A 21,260-nucleotide genomic window follows, 5' to 3' on the forward strand; every position below is an offset into this window, starting at 1 on the left:
TGTGTTAGGGATAACTTCGTGGAAAACCTTGTGCAAATTCATTACTAACTTTATCACTATCACATGAATTGTATAGTTTGTTCGTCAACATGCTGTTCTATAGTTCTATATGGTTTTCCAAAAACCAAAAAACACTTTCCAAAAACTCCATTTTCTGGGTAAGCCCCGGAGGCTCCCTGGAACTGATGGACTGATATACGATATATTAGTCTGGGGCATCAGTTAATTGGAGTTCAGCCTATCGGGGACCACAAGCCAGAACCTGGCCCCCTCAGAGAGGCACCGGGAGCAATGGTCCATGGAAACCCCCATGTGATTGGGAGCATTCCCTCTCTGCCATCGATCGGGGTTAGGCACCCAGAAAGGCACCCATAACAAAACAGACCCCACTTGGGAAGAAATTGCAATCAAAGACCAAACAGAGAGGCATACCTCCCTCAAATTCTCAAGAAAGAAGCAAACAAGCAAACGTCATACACCGCTGCCACGCAGCCCTCACCCAGGAGGGGGAGGAGGGAAAGGAACCCACTAGCAGATGCAGACGGGTCACCATGACCCGGGTAAGACGCGTGAATAAACGAGGTGCCAGATTCAAGCCAAAGGCAATGAAAGCGGTAATCCTGATGCCCCACAATGAAATCTAACCAGTCCCTGAACCCCAGATGACTCAGGACGTGCCAATATTTGTTGCAGAAGTCCAGACACCCCATCCAAGAACCCGGACCTGGGACAGAGTTGTCATCCGAAAGTGAGGGGCAAGGAATCCAGGGTTTCAGATGAAACAAGTCCAGAATGAACCTCAGATCCGCACAGCCCTGTTTTGGTACTGAAAACAGGCGGGATACCCACCTGAGGTTGTTTTGACACCGCCCAAGCGCACCCACTTCAAAATGACCCGACGGAGCGTAGGGGAAGAAGTCTGCCCTGCCAGCCTCGAATCCCCTGCAGGAGAAGAAGCAGCCCAATGCCACCACAGGCCGGAGGATTCAACCCGAAATGCCCACAAATCGTGGGACTGGGTGTGAGCAAACAGCGCGAGCCTTCCCCCCCCCCCCCCACCAGCACCCCATCAACGGGGCAAACCACATAAGGGCCGATGCTCCTTACGAGAGGCCAGCCGATGAGCAAAGTGAGCATCGGGTTGACCAGATAACACTGGCTCCAAAGAAGACGCCAGCTCTGAAACTGGCAACAAGGGCCTACCTTGACAAAAAGAACCCCAAGCCCTGGCACGATCCATTTGAGAGGCCCGAGAACAGCTCCCCCGGAGAAGTAAGCCGCTTGCAGAAATTGCATGACAGCAGACTTCTCAAACAGTAATGGACAAAATAGCGACAAAAGCTGAAGAGCCCGGGCCCAAGTTGAGTCCAAGGAGTGAGCGAACATGGCCTGGCGGCACATGAGGCGCGTGGTAAAGAACAGACACCGCCTCTCGGAGTAAAGGCACAAACAGCTTCAACAGTGTGGCTGATGCCAGCCGAGGTCAACGCCCCAGATCAGGCCCGGCACTCAATGCCTCCACATTTTCCCAGTGGGAGTCCCAGAGAGCGGGAGTCTCCGCCACTGCCCCAGAAGGGGACACCCCCGAGACCGCCCAAGTCTCACAACCGACTAAACCCAGCCCCGGCTCTGAAACCCTCAGACGTTTAGGAGCTGGCAGCAAGGGGGGGGGGAGACCGAACGAGCAACAGAAGGGGGAGGACTTGAGGGGCAGACGGAACCAGAGCCGAAGCGACCCCCACCCCCAAAGTCCGGGTCCCTATAACCAAAACGGGGCAATCTCGGGGCATCCGGGGCAGCGACCAACCTAGCGCGTTGCAGCAACCTAAAGCGAGCATGCAACGCCTCAGCTGCCCTCACCTGCATATCAGGCGCAGTAGCCTGGGTGAACTGGAGAACGTACAGACAACACATGTCGCACGACTCTGGGTCAAAACAATAACCGACCCAACAGGCAGCATGGCGGAAGAAAAACCGGTGAGTGTCCCCCTGAGACAAGGGGACAGAGCAACCGTCAAACTCGCAGGACGTGAGGGGGGACTCAGGGGTCACATCCATCGGACCACGTAGCCCCCGTGGGGTTTTCCAGGGCCCTTAGCCTTGATAACACGCTAAGGGAAGCCCAGGCAGGGTACTGCGAACCGGCACCCAAAGCTACCAACAAACTGCTATAGCTGAACCCCCGGGACGTGAACACTCACGGGGGCCAAGCGGGGAGTACCACCAAGTAGACAATTTGGAGACAAACCCCAAGAATAGCGATGGGGGACCAAACAGGCAGACCCCCCACCAGGCAAAAAACAAAAACAAAAGAAAAACCCCGCAAGAGGACAAGGTACCCAGGCGGAACAGAGCCGGCCGCTGTTAATGGTGAAAACTAGCTGTGCAGTACCCCGCGCCCCTGCCAGTGATGAAAACTATCCCCCTACCCAGAGACAAACAAGGGCAAGAAAAAACCCCAGCTGACCCCAAGGGCGGCCAAGTACCGAGCAGTACACAGCACAGCGAAGGTAGACCCCAAGGCGACCCAGGGAAGGTAGCCCTAAGCCCCAAGGGCAGTACTTACAGGGCACCTAGGGAAGATAACCCTAGGCGCATGCAGCCGAAGCACCGTGGAATAATACTCCTGGCCCACACACCACCGGAAGTGTTACGACCCTCTCGGGACGCAACGGGGTTCTCACTCTGATGTTGTTAGAGTCAGATATAGATATCCGTTCCCAAGCCAGTAGTGGCTATCAAGGGATGAGATCCGTGACGCAAGTAACGTAAAGGGAGTAGGGAAAGAAAGCTAAGAACTTAATATTATAATTTTCACCATCACCGATTAAATATATATAATAAAAGAGTGCACAAGGGGGAGGGGTATTAACACTATACAAGGGGATTAATCCATAATCGTTGTCTTCTGCTGAAGACGCTGGTGCCACAACTCTTGGTGCCGAATCCTTGGTGCTCTCTTCGTGGCCTCACAATTAATTCTCCAAAGAAGTTGAGCCTACCCTGGCCACAGGTCAGCCAAAACACGGGTCCACTGGGGGCACCGCCGTGGAGGCCGTCAACCACACGTCCAGCTGGTCTGCTGGCAGGTTCTGAGCCCACAAGGCTGGTACGGCCACTCCACGGACGATAAAAGGGGAACGCCCTAGACAGGAGCTTTGTGTGACACCACAAGTCACTCTCCTGTCTTCAGTATCCCAGTGGATGATCGTCTCCAACAGTCGGTCCCGGGTAAATCCTTTTACTGCCACTCCACTGGCAGGCTAACACACCACAGTGTTCTTCCGGGGGGGACGACGTCACAACAGCTGCAGCAAGGTTCAAGGTATGGAGACTGGCTGCCTCGGGTAGACTGACTCCACTTCCATCACAGTGGTCCCAGGTCGGCTCTGTAAGCAGACACGTCATCAATAACCGGGACACTAATACACCTCACTTACGGGCTCGGGCACAAACACCTGACGTATCCAGTCCATAGATGGCGCTGTCGTCGGAGCACCACCTCACCAGAGGTCAGGAGCGGCGGTGTTGAGCGCGGAACCAGACTGGAAACTGGTCCTCGAGGCCAGTACACGCTGTCCTCACCAGGTGTCGTCGTCCGTTTGGCGGGGGTTTCGGGAGCTGACCCACAGATGGCGTGGTTGTCACTGCTCCAGGCTCGGACGCTGGATCCGGGTTCGTAACAGGAAGGGACAGCTCACACCACCAGGAACAGAACTGCAACTGCAAACAGGAGCCAGAGGCACGACCACACCAGATCCCATCAGCCTGAGAACTGATGGTTGGGTCGCCGACGGTGGGGTCTGGGGCTCCCCCCTTCCCCCTCTCGGGGAGGGGGGGGGGGGTTGCGCAGACAGCGGCGCGGAGACATGATGACGTCATGAGGGCTAATTTTCGTTTGGGGAGTTCTGTCTATCTGTTCGGTCTTCGGTCGCAATAGTTTACCAGGATAGGGGTTTGTTTTGGGGCGCCTACCTTTTTGGGTGCCTGTCCCAGTCGATGGCAGACATAGAATGCTCCCAATCATAAGGGGGGTCTCTATAGGCCATTGCTCCTCGTGCCTCTCTAGAGGGGGGGCCAGGTTCTGGCTCGTGGTCCCTGGTAGGCAAGAACTCCATGCATTGACTGATGCCAGAAAGTTATACATATCCATTCAGCCTGGATAGCTCCGGGAACCAGATGGTGCTCCCCCCAGAAAAGGGGGAAGCAAGGCAGACCCCATTACAAGGCGAAAAAAAAAACCCCAAAAGGACAATGTGCCCCAAGGACAGAGCCGGTAGCTTTAAGTGGTGAAAATAAGCTGCGCAATATCCTGCGCCCCACCAGTGCAAACTGCCTCTTACTCTAAGGTAAACAAGGAAGACAAAACCCCCAGCACAGCACCCAAAGGGCAGCCAAAACTGAGCAGTAATACGGCCTAGCAGGGGCAGACCCCGAGGAACTTGTGGAAGGCAACACCAAGCCCCAAGGGCAGTACAGTACTTACAGGGCACCTAGGGACAATAACCCTAGGCGCATGCAGCCCGAGTACTGAAGAATAACTCCTGACTCTCGCACCCCCAGAAGACAGTTGCCATACTCAAAGCACAGTGCTGGAAAAGCTGGAGCCAAGCACACGACCTCCGCCTCTAGCATAAGCCTGAGAGCTGATGGGTTGATAGTCGGCGCGGGGAGACTGGGGCTCCCTTTTCCCCCTCCCAGGGAGAGGGAGCGGAGCTGTGCAAACAGCAACGCGGTGGTGTGTGACATCATGCTCATTTGCTCGTTTCTTTTAGGCAAGTTCTATCCAGTTAATCATCTTTTGGTAGCAATATTGTCACCAGAATAGGGGTTTGTTTTGGGATGTTTACCTTTCTGAGTGCCTGACCCAGTCAATGGCAGACATAGAATGCTTCCAACCACATGGAGGTTCCTATAGGCCATTGCTCCCCCATGAGGGGGCCAGGTTCTGGCTCGTGGTCCCCGGTAGGCCCACAGAACTCCGTACACATGACTGATGCCAAAGTCTGACATTACCATATCAGCCTAGTAAACTCTGTGGAGCCGAAGGGGCTCCCCCCCCCCCACCCCAGAAAAACGGGGCAGCTCTGGGGCATCTGAGTGAGCAACCAGCCTAGTGGTTTGCAGCAACATAAATGTGGCATGGAACACCAATGCTGCCTGTACCCGAACCTCAGTGGCAATAGAATGGATAAACTGGAGCACGAGCAGAGAACATGTCTCACAAGACTCTGGATTAAAGGCGTCATTGACTCAACAGGCAGCATGACAAAACTGGTGACTATCACCCTGAGACAAGGGCACAGAACAACCTTCAAACTTGCACAAGGCGAGGTGGAACTCAGAGGACACATCATTCGGTCAACTGAGCCCCGACGGGGATTTCCAGGGACCGTAGGAATGTCGTCTATGGGAAGTCCAGGCAAGGTACTGCTAGTCGGTTAAATCCAAAAGCTAGCAATGGAATGAGCTAAGAACTGGACCCCTGTGATGTGTACAAGCACGGGGGGCCTAGAGGAGGGCCGTCAATGTACCCTATGTGAACTAATAACCAAAGAAGGCAGACCACCACCTGGCAATGAAAACAAACATAAAAGAAAACCCTTGCAAAAGTACACCACCGCCAGAAGGAACAAGAAGACCGCCGCCGTGTAGGTCAGCAGGCAGCACAGTATCTTGCGCCCCAACCAGCAACACCACCACTTCTTACCCAAGGTCAAACAAAGGTCATGAGACCCCAGCTGGTCCCAAGAGCAGGGTAAATACCGAGCATTAAGAACCCCTACGGAAGTGGAATCCCGAGGGCTCTATGGAAGGTAACCTTAGAACCCAAGGGCAGCACTTATAGGGCGCCTAGGGAAGATAACCCTAAGTGCATGCAGCCCTAGTACTCTGCAGTTATACCTGGCCACTGCACCACAAGGAGCAGAAAACACCACAAAGGCACAAAGACTGCCAAGAAATTGAGGTAAGAGTTGACATTCGCCACAGATCGCATCATCCAACAAACTAGAGGTGTGAGTAGCTGGTGCAGGGGGTCCGGGTCTCCCTCCAACCTGTCCTCTTAAAAATAACGTCACTTTTGGCTCGTATGCACGCTATGGCCAAATTTGGACATAATTTGAAATGAAATCGACTCACAAAAGTGACATACTGTTTCGTTTTCTGTTTGAGTCATCCGGCTTACTCGGCAAGTTTAGAAGAGAAAACTTTCCATTAACGTTTTTCATACGGTTTTGAAACTTTATGAGAATTTCCTGCCCACCTAACCTATCAGACAACCTTAACACTTTCGCGCACCCCGCCCACCACCCCTCAACTGTGCGATATGGGACCCAGGGTGTCACGGGAGCGCGCATAAATTCTGAAAAGTGTATACTCTCTTCAACTTTGTCACCTTAATTCTCGTCCTACGAGATTAAATTTTGTATCATTGTGTTCGCAATAAAATTCTCTACAGCACTAAATGCATATAAACTCCAAAAGCCCGGCTAATTACCCGCAGCAAACAGAGAAAGTGCGAACGAGTTACCCAGGAGCACGCAAACGCGATAAAATGTTTTCACTATTTTCACTCTGGTCACCTCAATTTTCGTCCTAGGTCTTTCATTTTGGTCTCAATGGGTTCGCAATAGAATTCTCTATAGGAACATTAGCATATAAAATAAAAAACCTGGTCACGCTCCAACCGCCGACGAGTTGAAGACGGGCCACGCGTTAGCCGCAAGTGAGAGCTCAGATGCCTTCTAGCTACACTTACACTCCCAATTCCCGCCCTTTTCAAGCCTTTCTTTCGCAATTTTCTTCCTGGAAGGGCCTTGTTCATGATCACTATCCATCGTGGAGTAAGCGTAGATAGTTTCTAAAGCCGCAGTAAGAAATATAGCCACGGAAAATAGCCGAAATGTTCACACGTTTGAGATGTGAGGGGAGGCAACATTGGTCACAACAGTGGAGCGAAAACAATGGGCCCACAGCGTGTGTCAAGCCGCCTGAGGGCCACGAGGCTCAACAAAGAAAATGGGAAGACATCGGCGCGCATTTTAAAACCAGTCCCAAAAAAATAGGATAAAAACCTGATTTTTGGCGATTATTTAAAGTGGATGACGCAATGCTGCGTCATCCCCGGCATTACCACCAGTAAACGGATGACGCAATGCTGCGTCATGCCCGGGCGAAAGTGTTAACTTACTGTTGTTGAAAAAAAAATTCCCAAATTTATTTTCATTTTTTTTCATGTTCAAATTACGTCCATATTCGGCCATATGGGCAAATGGCCAAAAGCGACGTTCTTTTTAAGAGGACAGGTTGCTCCCTCCTCCCCCTACCGGGGAGGGGATGGAGGGCTGCGCGGACGAGCAGCGTGGTGGCAGTGTATGAGATTTGCTTGTTTGCTTGTTTCTTTAGACTTTGGGGAGTTCTGCCTCACTGTTTGGCCTTCGGTTGCAGTTTCTTACCAAGTGGGGTCCATTCTGTTATGCCTACCTTTCTGGGTGCCTAACCCCAGTTGATGGTAGACATGGAATGCTCCTAACCACATGGGGCGTTGCCATAGGTCATTGCTCCCTGTGCCTCTCTGAGGGGGGGGGGGGGGCAGGTTCTGGGTTGTGGTCCCCAGTAGGCTGAACTCCAATTGACTGATGCCCCAGACTAATATATTGTATATCATTCTGATAGCTCCAGGGAGCCGAAGGGAGGCTCCCCACAGAAAAGAAGCATTGAATGTAAAGAAACATCAATTACTGGGTGAGCCCCAGTGGCTCTCTGAAGCTACTACACTCATACAGTGCCATATTACTAGGTGTCATCAGTCACAGAGTTCTAGCTCATGGTCCCTGGTAGGCCAATAGGAACTTCACTACTAATGGCACCTAGTAGTATGGGACTGTATCAGTGTAGTAGCTTCAGGGACCCACAAGGGGCTTCCCCCAGAAATGACATCCCAAATGTCTGCTACTGTTCGACATCCTTCATATCACCTCTTGGCATAAACTACAAATCGTGTATAAATACTCACCTGTATTTGGGCCTTCTTTCCGAACAGTGAGAATAATGGCATCTTCGTTGCAGTTGCAAACGATTGCATTCGCTTGATTCTCACTTCTATTACCATTCCACGATAAACGGGGAGTTGACTGTGAAGACCCAAAAGCGGAGAAGCCAGAGTCCCGGGTACTTCTTCCACTCTCGCTGTTTGAAGCATTACTGTGTCCTCTTCCACGCACGCCAGAGTCTCTGTTTGCTGTGCTGAAACTTAGGCTCCCATTTCTGTTGCTATTGTTGTTATGAGTATTGGTGGTCCTGTTTGAATGTGCACTGGAAGTGTTGCCTCTTTGTTGACTAAAGATGATTCTTTGCTGATTAGAGTTAGAAATAGTGGACATGGAAGCAGAGGAGTAGCCACTGTCCGTCGAAGCATTCGAAGATCTGTTCTGGTGTGACTGCCCACTTCCTATAAAGATAAACCAATCACATTTTCCCTTTTATGTTTTGTTTTGCCACAAATATTATGCTGTACAATACCTTTGTAACAGAGCATCTTACAAATACCTCTCTGCAACATATATCATATAGATAACCTCTCCACAACACATCATACAGATACCCTCTCTGCAAAACATTATAGATACCCTCTCTGCAACACATCATACAGATACCATCTCTGCAACACATCATACAGATGCCCTCTCTGCAACACATCATACAGATACCCTCTCTGCAAAACATTATAGATACCCTCTCTGCAAAACATTATAGATACCCTCTCTGCAACACATCATACAGATACCCTCTCTGCAACATATCATACAGATACCCTCTCTGCAACATATCATAGATACCCTCTCTGCAACACATCATACAGATACCCTCTCTGCAACACATCATACAGATACCCTCTCTGCAAAACATGATACAGATACCCTCTCTGCAACACATCATACAGATACCCTCTCTGCAACATCATACAGATACCCTCTCTGCAACACATCATACAGATACCATCTCTGCAACACGTCATACAGATACCCTCTCTGCAACACATCATACAGATACCATCTCTGCAACACATCATACAGATACCCTCTCTGCAACACATCATACAGATACCATCTCTGCAACACATCATACAGATACCATCTCTGCAACACATCATACAGATACCCTCTCTGCAACACATCATACAGATACCCTCTCTGCAACACGTCATACAGATACCCTCTCTGCAACACATCATACAGATACCCTCTCTGCAACACATCATACAGATACCCTCTCTGCAACACATCATACAGATACCCTCTCTGCAACACATCATACAGATACCCTCTCTGCAACACATCATACAGATACCCTCTCTGCAACACATCATACAGATACCCTCTCTGCAACACATCATACAGATACCCTCTCTGCAACACATCATACAGATACCCTCTGCAACACATCATACAGATACCCTCTCTGCAACACATCATACAGATACCCTCTCTGCAACACATCATACAGATACCCTCTCTGCAGCACATCATACAGATACCCTCTCTGCAACACATCATACAGATACCCTCTCTGCAACATGTCATACAGATACCCTCTCTGCAACACATCATACAGATACCCTCTGCAACACATCATACAGATACCCTCTCTGCAACACGTCATACAGATACCCTCTCTGCAACACGTCATACAGATACCCTCTCTGCAACACATCATACAGATACCCTCTGCAACACATCATACAGATACCCTCTCTGCAACACATCATACAGATACCCTCTCTGCAACACGTCATACAGATACCCTCTCTGCAACACATCATACAGATACCATCTCTGCAACACATCATACAGATACCCTCTCTGCAACACATCATACAGATACCCTCTCTGCAACACATCATACAGATACCATCTCTGCAACACATCATACAGATATCATCTCTGCAACACATCATACAGATACCATCTCTGCAACACATCATACAGATACCCTCTCTGCAACACGTCATACAGATACCCTCTCTGCAACACGTCATACAGATACCCTCTGCAACACGTCATACAGATACCCTCTCTGCAACACGTCATGCAGATACCCTCTCTGCAACACGTCATACAGATACCATCTCTGCAACACGTCATACAGATACCCTCTCTGCAACACATCATACAGATACCCTCTGCAACACATCATACAGATACCCTCTCTGCACCACATCATACAGATACCCTCTGCAACACATCATACAGATACCCTCTCTGCAACACATCATACAGATACCCTCTGCAACACATCATACAGATACCCTCTCTGCAACACATCATACAGATACCCTCTCTGCAACACGTCATACAGATACCCTCTCTGCAACACATCATACAGATACCCTCTCTGCAACACATCATACAGATACCCTCTGCAACACATCATACAGATACCCTCTCTGCAACACATCATACAGATACCCTCTCTGCAACACATCATACAGATACCCTCTCTGCAACACATCATACAGATACCCTCTGCAACACATCATACAGATACCCTCTCTGCAACACATCATACAGATACCCTGTCTGCAACACATCATACAGATACCCTCTCTGCAACACATCATACAGATACCCTCTGCAACACGTCATACAGATACCCTCTCTGCAACACGTCATACAGATACCCTCTCTGCAACACATCATACAGATACCCTCTCTGCAACACATCATACAGATACCCTCTGCAACACATCATACAGATACCCTCTCTGCAACACATCATACAGATACCCTCTCTGCAACACATCATACAGATACCCTCTGCAACACATCATACAGATACCCTCTCTGCAACACATCATACAGATACCCTCTCTGCAACACATCAAACAGATACCCTCTCTGCAACACATCATACAGATACCCTCTCTGCAACACATCATACAGATACCCTCTCTGCAACACATCATACAGATACCCTCTCTGCAACACATCATATAGATACCCTCTGCAACACATCATACAGATACCCTCTCTGCAACACATCATACAGATACCCTCTCTGCAACACATCATACAGATACCCTCTCTGCAACACATCATACAGATACCCTCTCTGCAACACGTCATACAGATACCATCTCTACAACACGTCATACAGATACCCTCTCTGCAACACATCATACAGATACCCTCTCTGCAACACATCATACAGATACCCTCTCTGCAACACATCATACAGATACCCTCTGCAACACATCATACAGATACCCTCTCTGCAACACATCATACAGATACCCTCTCTGCAACACATCATACAGATACCCTCTCTGCAACACATCATACAGATACCCTCTCTGCAACACATCATACAGATACCCTCTGCAACACATCATACAGATACCCTCTCTGCAACACATCATACAGATACCCTCTCTGCAACACATCATACAGATACCCTCTGCAACACATCATACAGATACCCTCTCTGCAACACATCATACAGATACCCTCTCTGCAACACATCATACAGATACCCTCTCTGCAACACATCATACAGATACCCTCTGCAACACGTCATACAGATACCCTCTCTGCAACACGTCATACAGATACCCTCTCTGCAACACATCATACAGATACCCTCTCTGCAACACATCATACAGATACCCTCTCTGCAACACATCATACAGATACCCTCTGCAACACGTCATACAGATACCCTCTCTGCAACACGTCATACAGATACCCTCTCTGCAACACATCATACAGATACCCTCTCTGCAACAGATCATCAATACATATAGATAACAATGACAGCAAAAAGAAACAGAGTAAGAGACAGGTCAAACAGTGCAGACATCCCTACAAAACTTGACAAGAGACAGACAGACTGACAAGGCAAACATGTGCAAATATTATGCCAGGGGATTTTGCAGATATACTGTAGACATACTGGAAATAGAAAGGAAACAGAATGCAGTTAACCCCCATCCCAGGAAATGCTTATATTTACTTAGGAAAGGAAATGTAGTTTTGGACCAACATGCTGGTAATTTCCATCTGACATGTGCAAAACCTCACTTGAAAGAAAGAAATGTATGACTTTTACTGCCCACAATTTTATGTGAAATGCACAGAACACTATAGAAAGTTGTGAACAGGAAAATGGCCTCCCAGAAAAGGTAACCAGCAGGAAAATATGCAAGGTAATGGAACTGGCAGAATGAATTCTACATACACTTTTCTATAAATTCACTAAAAGCAAGCTGCATGAAAATGATAAAATCCAGAGACTGAGAATGGGGAACAGATTAACAGAAAATGAAAAAGAAATGCGCAAAACACTAAATGAACAGTTGCAAAGTATGTTCGTGCAAAATGAGGTTTTCAGAGAACCAGATATAATGCAAATTTCAGAGACCACCACAGAGAACATAGAGGTGTCTCGAGACAAAGTGGAAAAAACCAGCGTTGAATGTAATGAAATGACATTTTCTGGATGAGCCCTGGAGGCTCCCTGGAGCTTATTGGGCTAATGTATGTTATATTAGACCGGGACATTAGCTAAGGAGTCCAGACCTACCAGGGACCAGCGCCAGAACTTGGTCCCTTTAGAGAGGTTTCAGGGAGCAATAGCCCCGGAAAACCCCCATGTGGGTGGGGTTTTTCTTATCTGCCATTGACCGGGGTTAGGCACCCAGAAAGGTAGGCATAACAAAACAAACCCCAAATGGTAAAAAACTAAAAAAAAAAAAAAACGAACAGAGAGGTAGAAACTCCCTACAATCCCAAGGAAACAAGCAAACATCACACTTTACTGCAGCGCCGATTCTCCACGCAGCCCTCCCCGCCTCGAGAGGGGAAGGGGGGAGCCCCGGAACTACCGTGCCGGCTGCCTAGCATCAGTTCGGAAGCTAAGCTTCAACCAACGCGAAAAAATCGCCAACCGGTAGGAGGGAGGGTTGCCAGGGAGCCTCTGGGGCTCACCCAGAAAATGGCGCTTCATCACATTCAACGCTGGTTTTCTGTGGGGAGCCCCTATGGCTCCCTGGAGCTTCATACCCAGAGAGAAGGAAAAGAAAGGGCTAACCCGGGAGGCGGCCGCCACAAACTCCGCAGCGCAAAGCCGAGACAACAGGCTGCAACCTGCGACCCGAGGCAACAAGAACGCACAGGAGCAGACGCACATAAAGAATGGGCGGCCAAGAACCTGTGCGACCCTCAAATCCCTGTGCCCGAAATGAGCCCTAGAGGTTACCAACATAGCAGCAAAATCTGCAAATGTCCGAACAGTACAGGCGCAAGGGCAGACCGCAGGATAGAAAACTGAAAAACTCTGCGGACGACCTGGGAGAGCCGAGCCCTGAAACAGGGAACGAGGGGAACCGGATCAACCCAAGCGCATCCCCAGACACAGTACGCAGGTAACGGCAAAAAAGCGCAACCGGACAACACAGGAAGCACCCCCAGCCAAACCAATCAAGCATCAATAACAAAAGAACCCCTCTGGATAGCAGCCGTCTCGACCGTCGTCAGGACGGAGAAAGGCTGCAAACGTACAGACCTACCACAAGTACCAAAGAGCAGAAACTTGAACCGAAGGGGCTACCACAAACTGAGGAGAAGATAAGAAGGCACCCTGATCAAGGACCAGGACGGCTCAGGCGACGCATGAGCAGGCCGGAGGTGAAACAAAACACGAGGAAGCGTACGAAACGGGGCAGATGTGACGTCCACCCCGAACGCAAGCCGGAGCAGCTCCGCCAGCGCCGCACAAAACGAGGCGACAGTAAGAAACATCAAATAACTGTAGTCCTGAGAACCCAAGAAAGGACAAGACAACCCGATGTGAAAGAGAAGACAACCTATGAAGAGCAACAAAAAAAGGCATAAAAACACCAGGAACATCATACTGTCGCCAAGACGAAGCTCGCAGGTGGGACACCGTCAACAAAGCCACCTGATCACCACAGAGATGGTGATACCCGCGTCAAAATACCAGACGTGAAGAGCCGAGGAGAAGGCCGAACCAGTCACGACCAAGACCGATCCGACCTGCCAAAAGAGGCGGAGCCGCGGGAAAACGCCTCGGGTTTGGACACCTATCAAGCAGCATCTGAAAATATAGCTGGGCCGGCCACCAAGGAACCATAAGGACTACTCTCATGGAAATGGGCTCCAACCGAGCCAGAACCCGAAGCAACAGCTGGACTGGGAGAAAAGGAACAGGTACCCCCACCTCGACCAGTCCTGCCAAAAGGCATCCACCGTGAACGCCTCGCAGGCGAGTAAGGGCGCCACATAAAATAGGTGACGCCTAGACCACGCCGACTCGAAGACGTCCATGGCCAGGAGTCCATACATCCGGCAGAGCCAACGAAACGAGTCAGCAACGACTGGCCAATCCGCGAACAGAGGAATGAACCGAGACAGCTGTCCGCCAGGACACAGGACACACCCCGGACATGAACCTCACTGTTAGCCAAACCCCGAGAATCCAGCAAACGAGCCACTCTAAGGAACCAACCCCAAAGGTCAACACCTAAGAGAAACCCTGTGGTTCCAGCAAAGAACCGCCAGAGAACAGTCTGAATGGAGCTGAATGGTAGAGCACCGAGTGACCCAAACCCTCCGAAGTGCAAACCAAACAGCCACGAACTCCCGAACCGTGCTGTGAGCCCGACGGACGGACAGACCCCACCATCCCCGGCCGACCTGATGAGCACTGGTCACAAAGCCCCAACCGAGAGATGACACGTCCGTGAACACATCGAGCCAAGGCTGGGGGAGGTGCCAAGGCACGGTACCCCGAAAACCCCAAAGGGAAGCTGGTGACGCAGCACCAACACAAGATCCCCGGAGGAACAAACCCAACGATTGCAAGAGAAGCGAAAGGGGAGTCTCCGAAGGAACCAAACAGATGCCGAAGCCAAACCCGACCCCGCGAGCAGACCAGCACATCAAAGTTCAGACTCCCGCACAACTGGTCGAGCACCCGCTGAGCAACCCAGGACCCCCTCATGAACAGCCGAAGGCGGGACCACAGCCGCAGCAACACTTCTGGAGGGAAAGACAAGGAGCGGCCCAAGAGCCCTAAACAAGGCCCAGCCAGGGCCGAACCCGGGACGAAAACAGATGGAATGGCCTCCAGATCACCAGGAAACCAAACCCAGCGATCTGGAAAGAACCACACCCATGGTGAGCAGACAAGCGGACCGACTGGGAGCCCACACCAGCCAGTCATCGAGGTAGGCCAGACACCGAATCCCAAACAGACTCAGACAGGGCACCAAGATCCGGTAAAGATGCAAAATACACCAAGTGCCAATTACAAAATAGGGAAGGCAACAAAAGCGGCAAGCCTGAAGCCCCACCACCAAATGTGCCAGTTCCAGAAAACTGGAGAAGAACGTGCCAAGAATTGACCTGGAGGTCCAGGGCCACCATCCAGGCATCCGGCCCCAACAGAAGCCGGACAGGAGAGAACAGTCCTCCGATGAAGGCATAGAATCCAGGGCGCAGACTGAAGAAGTCCAGAAGAACTGTAGATTCGACAGGCCCATGTCTGCAAAGAGCAGACGGGAACCCCCCAGAAGGATGGGGCGGATCGACCACGTCCAACACACCCACTAAGATGACATGACGAAGCGCTGGGGAAGAAGCCCACCCCGCCAGCTCTGAACCCTCCAAAGGGGGAGAAGCTGTCCACCGCCGCCACCAGAGGCCGGAAGACAACCAAAAGTGCCCACCAACAGCGGGACCATGCGTCACATCTGCCCCTTTTCGTACGCTTCCTCGTGTTTTGTTTCACCTCTGGCCTCTTCATGCGTCGCCTGCACTGTCCTGGTCCTTTATCAGGGTGCCTTCTTCTTCTCCTCAGTTTGTGGTAGCCCCTTTGGTTCAGGTTTCTGCTCATTAGTACTGGCGGTAGATTTGTACGTGTGCAGCCTTTCTCCGTCCTGGCGACGGTCGAGACGGATGGTTTCCGGAGGGGTTCTTGGGTTATTGATGCTTGGTTAGTTTGGCCGGGGGTGCGTCCTGTGTTGTCCGTTTGCGCTTTTTGCTGTTACCTGCGTACCGTGTCTGGGGATGCGCTTTGGTTTGATCCGGTTCCCCTTGTTCCCTGTTTCAGGGCACGGGTCTCCCAGGTCGTCCGCAGAGTTTTTCAGTCTTCCAGCCTGCGGTCTGTCTTTGCGCCCGTGCTGTTCGGACGCTTGCAGCTTTTGCTGCTGTGTTAGTGACGTCTAGGGCTCATTTTGGGCGCAGGGGATTGAAGGTCGCACAGGTTCTTGGCCGCCCATTCTTTATGCGCGTCTGCTGCTGTGCGTTCTTGTTGCCTTCGGTCGCAGGTTGCATCCTGTTGTCTCGGCTTCGCGTTGCGGAGTTTGTGGCGGCCGCCTCCCGGGTTAGCCCTTTCTTTTCCTTCTCTTTGGGTATGAAGCTCCAGGGAGCTGTAGGGGCTCCCCACAGAAAACCAGTGTTGAATGTAATGAAATGCCATTTTCTGGGTGAGCCCCAGAGGCTCCCTGGCAACCCTCCCTCCCGCCGGTCGGCGGTTTTTTCGTGTTGGTTGAAGCTTGGCAGCCGGCGCGGTAGGTCCGGGGCTCCCCCCTCCCCCTCTCGGGGCGGGGAGGGCTGCGCGGACGATCGGTGCAGCAGTAAAGAGTGATGTTTGCTTGTTTGCTTGGGATTGTAGGGAGTTTCTACCTCTCTGTTCGGTTTTTTGTTTTAGTTTTTACCATGTGGGTTTGTTTTGTCACGCCTACCTTTCTGGGTGCCTGACCCCGGTCGATGGCAGATAAGGAAAACCCCAACCACAAGAGAATTTTCCAGTGCCATTACTCCCTGAAACCTCTCTGAAGGGGCCAGGTCCTGGCGCTGGTCCCTGGTAGGTCTGAACTCCTTAGCTAATGTCCCGGTCTAATATAACATACATTAGCCCGATAAGCTCCAGGGAGCCGTAGGGGCTCCCCACAGAAAACCCGAAGAGGAAGCCGGTGACACAGCAACCGACGCAAGGCCCCCGGAGGTCAAACCCAGCGATCGTGAGAGAGGTGGAAGGGATGGCTCCGAAGAAACCAGAACAGCCAACAAAGCCAAACCCGACCCAGCGGATAGACCAAGGCAAAATTCAAGCTCCCGCACAAACCCCCGAGCAACCTCCGAGTGACCTGGGAGCCCCCAGAAATAGGCAAAGGTGGTACTGCAGCCGAAGGAGAGACTCCGGTGGGAAAGACAAGGAAGCGGTCCAAGAATCCCAAACAAGACCCAGCCAAATCCGAACCTGGGAGGGAACCAAATGGGACTTCCTCCAGTTCACCAAGAGCCCGAGCCTGGCGAGCTAGGAAAGAACCAAATTCCTGGTGAGCAGACAAACAGACCGGCTGGGAGCCCAGACCATCTAGTCGTTGAAGTAGGGCAACACCCGAACACCTAAAAGATGCAGACGGGCCACCATGACCCTGGTAAAGCGTGTGAAAACACGAGGCGCCAGGTTCAATCCGAATGGGAGGCAACCAAAGTGGTAATCGATACGCTCCACAATAAAACCGAGCCAGTCCCTGAACCCCGGATGAATCGGGACGTGCCAATATGTGTCTTGTAGATCCAGGGACACCATCCAAGCGCCCGGCTCCAACAGAAGCCAGACCTGGGACAGAGTAGTCATCCAATAGGAGTGGCAATGAACCCAGGGGTTGAGATTGGACAAGTCCAGAACGAACCACAGGTTCATACAGTCCCATTTTGGAACTGGGAACAAACGGGAAACCCATCTGAGGGACGTCGTCGTTTCAACCACGCCCAAGCGTACCCACTCTGAGATGCCCCGACAGAGTGCAGGAGAAGAGGCCTGCCCCTCGAGCCCCGAAACCCCCAAAGGAGGCGGGATCACCCAATGCCACTGCAAGCCGTTGGAAATGACCCGAAACACCCACAAATCATGGGGCCAGGCATGAGCGAACAGAGCAAGCCTATCTCCCATTGCTCCGTCAATGGGATGAACAGTGAAACGGCCGATGCCCCTTATGAGAACCTGAGTTTTGCAAAAAGCGAACAAGTGGGTGTTTCACCTTGGCAGTTTGTTGACACTCCTCCAGCCCCCAGTTGGGAAGAGAGGGGGAGGAGGGCATAACAGTTGCTTGCCCTTTAACCCTTTAACAACTCCAATGACTAAATGCAATTGCTGTATCTCCTGTGCTCAAATTGCATAATGTCGTTATTTTTTTACATTAATTTAGTGAAGTATTTTTTGTCACGCACACCACGATATGCAACTTTTAATTAACCAAGCCATTTAAAAGTTAAGGACAGAGAGAAGTCATGAGACCCATGGTATAACCAGCATGTCTATTGTGTGCCAATGTCATAAGCTCAGGGCAAGTACTGAAGTGGCTAGCCATGAAAAAGTTAAACATGAGGCCCAGAAAAAACCCACCTTGCCCTCTTGAAATTAAGGCTCTGATATCCAAAGTGTCTAGGAACTGTTGGTCACATCCCCCGAGGCACGTCTCGTACTCGTCGGGGATATACGGCATGTAGGACCGAGGCCGGAACTTGAACTGAAGTTTCTTAGGCGAACCAGCGCACTGCAGGAAATAAAAGCTAAAGTTTAGATACACATTTTGTAATGGTGTGTAGAGACAAGCAAATACTGCAGGTAATATCGCAATGACATCTTACATGAATTCAACAATTTCTTCCCGATCCTTACAAAATAATAATTCTTTTCATTGATCTTATTTACCACTTTTCCACTTTTATTGGGCCACATCTTATGTAAAAATCACCTCCTTGGTAAGGTTTCAGAACACATAATTTGTGCATATTTCGAAAGTAAAATATAAATATACAAAATGTGAGGAATAATGGAAATAATGGCTGATGTGAAGAGGAAAAGTAATGCTGGCATTGAACCAGTCACTAAGAAAAGTAAACAGGAATTTAGAGAAAATAGAAATCCTATCACAGATCACCATTTTTAATGGACTTAATCGTTTGACAATTTTGATTGGTGACCAAATCACACATCAGAAATTAAAGAAACAACAAATTTTTTTGGTCCGTCCTGGCTCATTATTGTCTTGTAGTAGAAGAAAGGAACGGACAGGCAAATATATATGATAAGAGAGTGAAATGAGAGGTGAGGAACAGGTAAGAGAAAAAAAGGTAAAAATAAGATGAAAGGTAAGAATGTCTTTCATCTTATTCTTAGAATAGGATGAAAGGCATTCATTCCACTCATAGAATAGGAATTTATTTGCCTGTCCGTTCCTCTCTTCTATTACACAACTTGATGATGGTCCAGGATGGACTAAAATGTTATTTCACCATTTTCTGATGTATGGCTTGGTCCTCATATCTTCAGCCACGTTATTCTCACTCACCGTCTACAACTTAGATTATTATCAAGGAGAAAGTCAGAATTTTCAAGTAAGTGAAGGGTTCAGCATTATAGTCATAATAAAAATAAAGGCATTATTATTTCTGATTTGAATGGATTTTTCAATCAGTCTTATACTCAACCAGGAGAAACTTTGTAGTGTTTTTGAAAGATTTGAAGAAGTAATTGTGTGCAAGTGTTTGTGAAGAAACATGTAAGGTCAATTGTAGGTGGTTCAGCAAGTATAAGGCTAAACTGACACAATATTAATGTTATTAGGGAGGCTGCTAATGCTGATAATAAAGGAACTCATCTATTGTTATCACATCTACCAAAATAATTGAAGATTGAAATTATAATCTTTAGCAAGCGTTAAATTTGCATGGAACTGGGATTTTTTGCCAACGTTAATTGAAGAAAATGGAAAGATGGTACAATGTGCACTATAAAACAATATCAGTCATCAACTAAAGTGTAGACTAAGCTATCAATTATAATGGAATGAAGACTTTCTAAATATATTTCTAGTTGCCCTTCTTGGGCTCACTAAGAAAACTGTAACAATGAACTGTCAATATGTTTTATGTAAACACTTATCAACAGTAAACCCATCAACATACCTCGGCGCATGACTCTTCACTAACGTTAACACCGACCACCGTCTCGGGCAACCACACTGACAAACGACACTGTGGGAAGCCCTGGCATGAGAGGTAGTATGAACCTTCGTTGCGCTTCTGCTTCACCACCACGTCACAACCGCAAGAGGGACACTTACACACCTGCAATAATCAGAAAGTGCACATGAAATGGGAAATATTTTATATTTACACTACATAATGGCCTAAAAAAGTAAAATCTGTCATTGAAACTCTGCTCGGCCGACCAGGGACCAGAGCCAGCCCTCGTAGTGGTGCAGGGAGCAAGTGACAATTCACCACCCCACCTGGAAAGCATCCAGAAAGAGTGAAGTTTGGCAGAAAACTGGAGTGTTCACAGAAAACAAAGCATTGAAGCAGCTAAACAGCTGCACAAACTATTCACACAGGGTCTCAATAGTACATACAGCTCAGTTCATTCTCAACTCACAATCGGGAATTCCGGGTTTGAATCCCAGAAAAGGGGGCGCACAGAAATGGACAGGCATGTTTCACCTAATTCCTCTGTTCACCTAGCAGTAAACAGGTATTCTAGATTTAGTCAACTGTGGAGTTACATCATGGGGAGGGTCAAACCTCTATACCAGCCTGATGTAGACATACACAGGCTGTCTGTAGAAGAAAAATAACAAAATTAAAATACTGTAGACACTCGATTATCCAGGATTTGAATATCTGGTAAACGTCCTCATACGGCCAAAATCGTGACCAGATAAAGTTATCTCAATATCCGGCCAAAATGTCCATAGGAGCTGGAAAATCGGGTGGTTGACTGGATAAATAACCTGGGCCGGTTAACTTGTTGCCGATGTTGCAATATCCGGACAGTCAGCCGGACAAGCAGTGAATTGTTCGGATACGAAAGTCAGGCAGCTGGCCGTACCGTATTAATCCCGTACGACTGTGGCTCGAGGCACATGGTGTAGGAGGCTGTGAGGTGGGTGGGTCGGGTCGGGAGAGAGGGAAGCGATGGGAGGGACAACCTGGGGGGATAAGGGGACGTGAAGCGGACTATACACTGCAGTACAGGAATTACCATTAATTTTAGAACAATTCATCATAGCCAAAAACAAAAGAAACACTAAAAATTATTTAATAAAAAACCAGAGTTGAATGTAGTGAAACGCCATTTTCTGGGCGAGTCCCAGAGGCTCCCCGAAGCTTACTAGGCTGATATGCTAATCTCAGACTTTGGCATCAGTCATGTGTATGGAGTTCTTA

At 49.4% G+C, this 21,260-nt stretch overlaps 1 protein-coding gene across 1 annotated transcript in view; it reads right to left on the bottom strand.

Moving 5' to 3' along the window:
* The window catches only part of Top3alpha (topoisomerase 3-alpha), a 134,849-nt gene that overhangs the window by 14,423 nt on the left and 99,166 nt on the right, over window positions 1-21,260 (bottom strand). Inside the window, exons 14-16 of the mRNA XM_069300071.1 lie at window positions 20,001-20,162; window positions 18,436-18,586; window positions 8,018-8,452 (exon numbers count right to left, since the gene is read on the bottom strand). Coding sequence (XP_069156172.1) covers window positions 8,018-8,452; window positions 18,436-18,586; window positions 20,001-20,162 — 748 coding nt within the window. The remainder of the gene's footprint in view (window positions 1-8,017; window positions 8,453-18,435; window positions 18,587-20,000; window positions 20,163-21,260) is intronic.

This window comes from Procambarus clarkii, chromosome 43 (assembly GCF_040958095.1).
Source record: "Procambarus clarkii isolate CNS0578487 chromosome 43, FALCON_Pclarkii_2.0, whole genome shotgun sequence".
In the NCBI taxonomy this organism is placed as follows: Eukaryota; Metazoa; Arthropoda; class Malacostraca; order Decapoda; family Cambaridae; genus Procambarus; species Procambarus clarkii.